At 37.1% G+C, this 9,138-nt stretch overlaps 1 protein-coding gene across 1 annotated transcript; it reads right to left on the bottom strand.

Annotated features, from left to right (window-relative positions):
• Positions 1-5,794, bottom strand: srsf3a (serine and arginine rich splicing factor 3a). Its single transcript, XM_056405102.1, has 7 exons — positions 5,648-5,794; positions 4,417-4,466; positions 3,423-3,633; positions 3,186-3,320; positions 984-1,022; positions 798-884; positions 1-685 (listed from the first exon to the last, which is right to left on the bottom strand). The coding sequence occupies exons 2-7, from the start codon at positions 4,421-4,423 to the stop codon at positions 658-660; spliced, it is 507 nt and encodes a 168-aa protein (XP_056261077.1). The 5' UTR covers positions 4,424-4,466; positions 5,648-5,794; the 3' UTR covers positions 1-657.
• Positions 5,795-9,138: the final 3,344 nt, after the last annotated feature.

Below are 9,138 nucleotides of genomic sequence, written 5' to 3' on the forward strand. Positions count from 1 at the left end.
AATAATTTCAACTGGAAAAACATTTATTGAACAAGTTGTTTAACTGCATCAGCACGAATTGTCAGAGCTCAGAGAATCAAGCAAAGCTGAATAAAGGCCTTCTTTTGCAAAATTGAAATAGGTAAAAAACAGAATTACAGATGTTTTAGGCTTCAAGGATAGCCTGCAAATAAAAGCACCAGTATTTACAACATTTGCTGAGTCTGCTTTCTGTCACTGGTACAAAGTATGCTCCTTCTACTGGTGATGCGTATCACAGTAACCCATTAAAGTAATTTAAGAGTCAACCAAGAATAATAAAGAGGAAACAAAAACAAATAAAAACATTACATATACCTTAATTCAGTTAAGCAGTTAAAAAAAATAACAGGATGGTGATGTAAAACTAAATCCAGTATTGAATTTCAGAACATGCAGGGTAAGATAAAATTCGTTTCATGTGAACAGTAATTTCGAAGGCAAAAAATATTGTTGGAAAAAAAACAAAATAAAACGAGTCTTTTGTTGTTAATTCAACAGAATAGTACACCACATTTAACAAGCTGACCTTAGATGGCGTGAGCTTGCAAACAAAATCTAAAAAGAAAAACATGACTATAAAAATTTGTATTGTCAAACCATAGCAGGATGCTGCAGACAAACCATCCTTTGAGGTCTTCATTTCCTCTCATTAGACCGTGAACGACTGTAAAATACATGAATTAGTGAATGAATGTGAGATGAAGTTTTAAAATACATTATAATAGTCAGTACTAATAATAATAATAATAATAATAATAATAATAATACTTATGTACCTCCTTGACTGTGAGAAGGATCTTGAGCGCTTACGATTCTTGTCTCTGGAGAGAGACCGATATCTACGTCTGTCTCTTGAAAGAGACCTGGTGGGCAAAAAAACCCCAAAAACCAAATCACATGAATTTTATCATTTATCATGAACACAGACATAATTTCAATCAAAATTGCTGTTACAAGCTTACCTGCTGCGACTGCGACTGAGGCTCCTCCTCCTTGGTGATCTATGTTGTAGGTGAAGTTAAAAAACATAAAACAAAAAATTACAACAGAGAATTTCACCCTTCCTATCACTAATGAAACCTTTGGTACTCTTGATCCCTACAGAGACACGGGTTACACATGGAAACGTGGCTACACGTAGTTCCTTGTCTGTTTATAGAAGGATCATCTGCATCCATGAACCGCATCAAGATCAACTCATTAAAAAGGAAACTTTGGCTAATGAGCACCAATCATGGAGTCGTATTTCAGAGTCTAGAACAAAATCAGGGCTCGACATTAAGGCTTGTCTCGGATAATTATGACAACTGGGAAAAACATATTCTTAGATCATTTGTCTACTGCTATGCTACTATAAAATTGGTTTAAAACAATGCTGGGGGCACAGTTTGTGCAAAATTATGTACAAAATACATGATAAAAGTAAATTGCTTCTTCAATGGACGTGATCAGAAACAATGGTGACTCATTGTTTTTACTTTTACAGAACAACCTTGATAACAAATAAATTGAAAATATTTTTTTTTAATTATGAACCTGGTGTGCTCAAAGTGAAAGGGTATTTTTGTTGAAAAGGGGGCGAGTTTAACAAAAACAAAGTACAATTTATTTTAATGGATATCACTCATAATGGCTTAATGTCGAGCCATGAAAATAAACTTACAGTGATGATCCGATCAAAGTAGTTCATTTTTGCAAATGAAAACTATAGATTGACAGCAAATTTCCTTGACCAAAACTTTTGACCTTTAGATTTTTGCAGCTCTGCACTGAAATTGCTCAAAATTATATAACTGCTGATGGAAAAATGTCAAGCAGTGTTGAAAGCTAGATTAAGCATAAAAACTACAAAGAGCAGGATAAAAGAAACTTACTATTTTGGGGGATTTGGACAACATAGAAATGACGCAAGGAAGCCAGACTGATGGTGAGGGAGGTCGAATTGCAGAGAGGATTTGCCACATGATGCAAATGTTGGAGATATGAAGTTGCTTGGTGGCTGGTTGGAGGGGGTAGTTGTAGATTTTCCCTGCCTTTTTTGGGGGGGGAAGATGGGTAGGGATGTAAGCCAAGGGCTGTTCCCGTTGATACAGTAGTTGTGTGGAGAATAGAAAGAGTAAAGACGCTGATTGGTTGATAATGTGAAGTGGACCGCTGTCGATTGGGTTAAGGTTGGAGGAAGAAGAGGAGGGTGCTGAGAACTGCATGCTCAGGAACCAAAAGGTTGGTGGAACCTGACGACTGGCGGTGAGCCTGGGTCATGTGACAACACCAGCCAAGCTGATTGGGGCTCGCTGGTCAGCAGTCACATGATGCTGAAAGAAGACTAGTTGACTGACTCAGATGGTGAGAAGCGTGGTGGTGACTCTGAAACGGGGTTCAGTTTTATTAATAGATGGCAACTGAACTCAGAGAGAAAACAAAATTTACACCTGCAGTTAAGTAATTCTAGAAAATGCCTATAAAATGTTTGATGGAAGATGAAACGCTAACCTCTTACGATGTCCCCGTAATGCAATATCACTCTGGTAGAGCTTGGTGTTTTACAGGCATACTGCTTTAAGAGTTCATAAATAGTCAAGTGCTGACATAAGTTGCCATTGGACTCAGCTCTGAAACTTAACAAAATTGACACTGATAAAAAAAGAAAAAGAAAAAAGAAGACCCTTCACGATGCTGAAATAATGAAATTTTTTTTGAAAAGTATCACTCCAGTTAGGAGGATCAGGTAGGATTAGATTGTTAAACAAATTAATAAAAGGGTTGACATCAATATATCAAATCCTGAAGCAGTCAGAACCACAGATTATCTATTTATGAACTCATATTCTATGTGTGCTAATAATAATAATAATAATATTAATAATAATAATAATAATAATGAGAAAGTTCATTTTTAATAATCATTTTATTTCAATAGGCCATAGAAATGACCACTCAGAAACTTTACTCCCTTATTGGCCTTTTGACAAAGCTTTAAAAGATCTAAAGATATGAAAGATTTACCTTTTGGGTGGTTGGTAAATTTAAACGGCTTTACTAAGCGAACTAATATTTTGAAGGAATCATAAAGCTAATGCTTACACTGTGTGAGGAATGTAAATCTGTTTTTACACGACACTGCCACTAAATAAAACGGCAAAAATCACGTGGGAAATACATACCTGCGTCTGACTGGAGGACTACGTCGCCTAAAATCATCTCGAGGGCGTCTACTCCAGGATGGAGGCGGGCCACGGCTTCTAGAGCGCTTTTCCCCAGTGGATAACTCAACACGCACTCGACAGCCACACATGGTTCTAAACAAAAGCCATCACACATGTGGGAAACAGCAATTGTTAAAACAAAAACCAAACGAGCACTAAAAAAAGAACAGCTAAGAAATGTGCTGAAGGAATTACCTTCCATCCAGTTCTCTCACAGCATCAGATGCATCTCTTGGATCTTCAAACTCTACAAAAGCAAAACCTGGTGGATTCCTAGCAACCCAAACACTTCTTAGAGGACCATAGTACCCAAAAGCCCTTTCTAATTCTGTCTTATTTCCATTGTTTCCTAGATTTCCAACATAAACCTTGCAGTCAAGGGGACAGTCTCTGTGAAGAGCAGGGTCTGAAACAAGAAGAGACACAAACGAACATGATCGGATATAATAAATGTGGCCACACAGGATTTTAACTCATTCTGCATAATCCTTGCTGCAATAATCTACATGTCCAACATTTACTTTCTCTCATTTTTTTCCCTTTCTGGTGTCGAGTGGTTCAAGTTTTTACAAGCCAGTTCATAGCTTATGTGCTGCCATCTGCTTCACAGGTTACACTACATCAACAATGAATTATGGTTTGTATAAGATAAGTATTTGTATTGAGCAATATGACACTAAAAACAGTGAGAAAAAATTGTGTAAGCTGTCAGATATTTAGCCATAGTTTATACCAAGGTAGCCCTCCTTTTATTATTAATGTCTGAGTAAAGCCACTGCTGGTAATGTTACAAAATGCTCAGCAGGACTGCTTTATGACAACCCTTTCTTTACAGAGGTTGTGTACCAATATGATGAGGTCCATTGCCTGGATTATATAAAAACAATCAATTCTACCTTGTTATTATATCTATAATCAGTTTATCTATTGAATGTTTTTTGATGTCTTCTAAACTAAACACTTAATCAAGAGAGACTAAGGGTGGATTAATCAATGAAAAATAATCATTTGCTGCAAACAAAGGGTTTAAAGGGCAAAACTGCCATTTCACTGAATTTATCCCAAGACTAAGTAGTCAAGACAAATCAAGGAAAGATGTGGGTGTCTCACTGCCTCAGCTAAACCATTTATTGGGGAAAAACCTGTTTTGAGCTGCAGGGAAAGGTTATAAAGTAACAAGTTATTATACCTCCCATTTCAGCAAATATCTTCCTGTTAGAGTCCTACAATCAGATGGGCCTGAAAGAAAAGAAAGACAGAAAATGTTATAGCCACATACCCGAGCTCTAGTGCAATGAATGCACTATACCATTTAATATTACCTTGTTGGGTCCATTTTGAAAAACCCATTTATCGCTGTTTGGCAGTACATTGGCAGCCTGCTGAAGAGTGCATTTAATATCTTTTTGGTTTAGTCTTACATCTGGAGCACTATGAAACCCCCTCAAGTTGCAGGAAGGCTGTTCAAGTTTACAGACTCTGGTCTGACTGTCTTTAAACTTACTTTACGCAGAGTTGGCTAAATGGGACTTGATTATACATGCAGTCTAATGTAGTAGTTCTGCATTAAATCCTTCTTAATAAAGGTTATAATGTTCTTTTTATTGATGCCGTTTCAGATAGGTTTTGATTTAACTTGATCATTTTGAAAGCGTGTAGTTTATCGAGGTGTTAACTGTGTTGCATTAAACTCATAAGGTGTTTTTTTTTTTGTATTTCGTAGACCTATTTATATCAAAGAGTAAAATAAACAGATGTCTCTCTGTATAATGGAAAAAAAACACTTCAACAACAGCACAAACTGCTTCAAAAAATTCCATACAGTTCACTCAACACTTCTCTAAAACAATTTAAACATTTTAACAACTGATCAGTATAACCTTAATGAAGGTAGGATTTATTGCTGGACTGTTGTATTAGCCTGCATTATTTTTAATAGGGTGTCCCTAATAACCTGAAAAGTGAGTATAACGTTAGGGATTCCCAAGCTATTTAATTGTCAGCACTAGCTCCACTCACCCATGCTAACGCAAGCTAGCAACCAAAAGTAACATAGCTCGGTTTCGTTAGCTAGTGCGTAACAGAGACCCAGATATCGTTAAAACTTGTTTTTAAGACTATTGGTTTGATTAAGACGTAAATTCAGCCATTGTACAACATGATTAAATAAAGTAATTACTTGGGTCTAACTCAGCTGCCACACATTTAGTCAGGATTCACAACTACCTCGTCCACCATGCAAATATTAAAGCTATGCTAGCCAGCACACAATGTGGCAGCTTGCAAATGTAGCATCTAACACGACGACACGGTTATAAAGAAAATTACTTTCCAAGCCGACCCGCACACTAACCAGAGTTATATGATACAATACAAGGGAGGAATCAAGCAGATTAAGGTATTCAAGAAATATAGCTCACCTTTCTTGTAGCTACAGCCGAACAATAATGTTAGCAGCAGAATTCACGCCCCCCGATTCAACTGCTAGCTAAACTTGTTGTTAGCACCGGCAGCTCAGCAGAAGAGAGCCACAACGATTCGTCCTTCTTCTTCTCTGTGTTTATTGGCGGATCGCAAACCAGTGTTAAATGTACAGACCGCCACCTACTGCAGCGGAATGGACAGCGGGCCACAAAATACTGTGTATAATCATTATATTCTGCTGTCCAATAGTAATGTCTAGTTACTGTTGGACGGTGGTATGTTTCCAAACAAGCTCTTAACTTTTCTTCTTCTTCTTCTTCTTCTTCTTCCCAAAAAAAAAAAAAAAGCCATACAACAACTGGACTGTGTCAAGTCTGTAAGTGGTTTTCTGAATCTAGGCATGGATGGATTACTGAAAGTGCCTACCTGGCTCAGGGGCCCAACAGGTCAGAGGGCCTTGTTTGAACCCTCTGTACTGTTAACATTATTAGGTGGAAAGTCTGGTAAATGACTACAAAGAGACATCAAATGATGATAAAGATTTGCAAAATGACAACAGAGTCGAAAAGGACCGCGATGAGATATGAAATGACAACAAAGAGATGCAAATGCAAAATTACCACAAGGAGACACAAAACAACCACAAAGAAACTCAAAATGACTCCAAAGAGACACAAAACAATCACAAGGGCTGGCAAAAGGACCACAAAGAGTTGTAAAATGACCACAAAGACACACACACAATGACCATAAATGTACACAAAAGTACAACAAAGCTAAACAAAATGACTACAAAGACACAAACAATTAAAATGACACCAAAAAAAAAAAGAAAAGAAAAAAAGAAAAACAGAGAGACAATAATTGACTACAAAGAGAGACAAAACTAAATGCAAATGACTTTTGGTCTTTTGCTCCTACGTAGAAGGGGTGGGGATCTCGGCCAAGGGTGCCCATTGTTTCATAATCCATCCATAAATCTAGTTAGCTACATCTGGAAGAACTCCATTAAAGTTCTTTCTAAATTATACTCATTATTAAAAGAGAAACGATCATCATACCTACAGAACAGTGACTCAAAAGCCCCAATAATTTGTTGAAGAATCTGGGCCATTTTGGGCCGAAATAGTCCTTCTAATTCTCCATGGGCTGTAATAATCATTCAGCAAACACCATCCCCATCCCCATCAAAGTGAGTCACCAATTTTCCAAGCACATTTTCTCCCATCTCCATCACTACCTCTCTGTTCATAGACAGATAGATACCATAGAGTGCATTATTAGACCTGATGGGAAACTTCAGAGTTACGGCACCGACATGTAAGTCACATAAATCACAAAAGAGAGGAGATAAAAAAAAAGCAGGTAGGAAAGAAACAGAATTCAGTAAAAGACATAGGCCTAGATAAGTCTGAGACAGAAGCTGAACTACGAGCTTGTTGTTCTCTACTGTATATACTGTGAGTATTAAATGTACATTGTACAGTGATAGTACCAGAGTGATAGACTTCACATCATTGCAAATAGGTAATATTATGATGTATTATAACAAGAGAGACAGAAATTGTGTTTTCTTGGTGAATACAATCCTCCACCTTGGTCTGTTTCTCCTCTCTTCCCTGATGACTTTCATTTCAAACCTTGTCTTCAAGGCTGGAGATTTTTCTTAACAGCTGTTCCCGTTCCTGTGCACTCCGTCCATGGTCTTTTATAGAAACTTTGTCAAATATTACATTTCCACTGTATGAAGACATGTGACTTCTCTTACTTAAAATTCCCCTTCTCCTCTTCCATGTCAACATAATATTTCAAATCACAAATTGGCAACATGTCTATATTGCTATATTAACCCCGTGTCCTTATGAAAAACAAACTTGTTAAATAGAGTATAAAACAGGAACAGTTATGTTTGAAAAAGAACACAAAAGCTAAGAAAGGAAGTTGTGGAATATGACTAAGCACATTTGCTCAATTTTATGGTAATTGCTCTTTACTTAAGTATTTACATTTTATTCTATTTTGTACTTAGTATTAGGATTTTAAATGCGGGACTTTTACTTGTATTTGCATATTGTTACTTTTCCTTAAATAAAACACCTGAATAGTTTTTCCACCATTGATAAGAACATGAATTTAGAAAATGACATAATTATCTTAAATAAGAATCAATAAATAAAAACAGTTGGGATCAAAAACCTGTGACCACTTTCCCACTCAAATGGTCTCAAACTTTTGGACCCCATTGTACGTGGCCTAAACAATGAACCTGAGAAAATTCACTGCCGTGTCCATGTCATGTTACATCAAATGCTGTGCTAGAACAGATAGTATGTCATTATGTTTTATGTTGACAGGAAATACAAACTTTACTCGCAGTTTGACCTTAAAAACAGAAAACAGTTACTGCCTGCCGTTTGGTGATTGCTGTGCAGGGAACAAGAGTAAATCAACAGAGCTGGAGGGTTATTGCTCAACAGGAGGCAACACCACAAACGACCCCTTGTAAGAGTTCAGGTGGGTGGTTAGACACTGTATGTACACTTCCCGTATAGAGACGCATTCAAGAGGTAGTGCTGAGCAGGGGGAAAAATGTGAGTAACAGACGTCTTTGTGTGTCTCTGACCGTGAACCTAGCCTCTCAGGACACTCTGCACATCGCAAAATTAAACAGACCGTAAGACCAACAAACACATTTTTGAATCAGCAATGGTGCAGCTGACTTTCTGAAGGATCTCTTTTGTAAACCAAACTGTCACATGTTATGTTTGTAGTAACTATCTAGTTATTCGCTAATATGTTTGGACAGGGCTCTAAATGCCATTGTGTGGAGTAAATTTAGTGATCAAGCAATTAGTCTAACATACTTTGATAAATGATTGCCTGACATGACAGATGTAATTGCTACATGCTAGGCTTCTTTGTAACTGATGCCAGATCACTTAATGAAGAATAATAACCCCCAGTCACACAGGTTTGATATAAGTGTTGCCCCAGGAAGGAGAGAGTTGTTTCAATTTCAAGTTAAACTCTTGTGTTTTGTGGACATTGGCTTTACTTCCTCATTTTATTTGCAGTCCCACAAACCCCACTGCTGTATATTTAAAAAACAACAACAATAATATTGATAACAACAGCAAAATCAGCCGATTCGTTTTCATCCTCCAACCTTATTAAAACTCAGCATGTAGGAAAGTAGAGAAGTCGTGACCTCAGCCACAAACTGTACTTACACATCGGATGAGGGTGACAAAATGTGGATATAACATAAAGCATTGTTACTACACCAAATACGGAAATATGTCATGTTTTATGTTTTATTGAGGCTAAGAGTGAACATGTACACTCTACTGGCAGTTTATTAGGTACACATGTCATCAAACGATCCAGTCTTATATAACAGTCCTGCAATAAATCCTCCTTTACAGAGGTAATCATGTTCAGATTTTGTTGAAAGTGTTTTAGAGAGGTGTTCATTCAACTGTATGAT

This window comes from Seriola aureovittata, chromosome 2, assembly GCF_021018895.1.
Source record: "Seriola aureovittata isolate HTS-2021-v1 ecotype China chromosome 2, ASM2101889v1, whole genome shotgun sequence".
In the NCBI taxonomy this organism is placed as follows: domain Eukaryota; kingdom Metazoa; phylum Chordata; class Actinopteri; order Carangiformes; family Carangidae; genus Seriola; species Seriola aureovittata.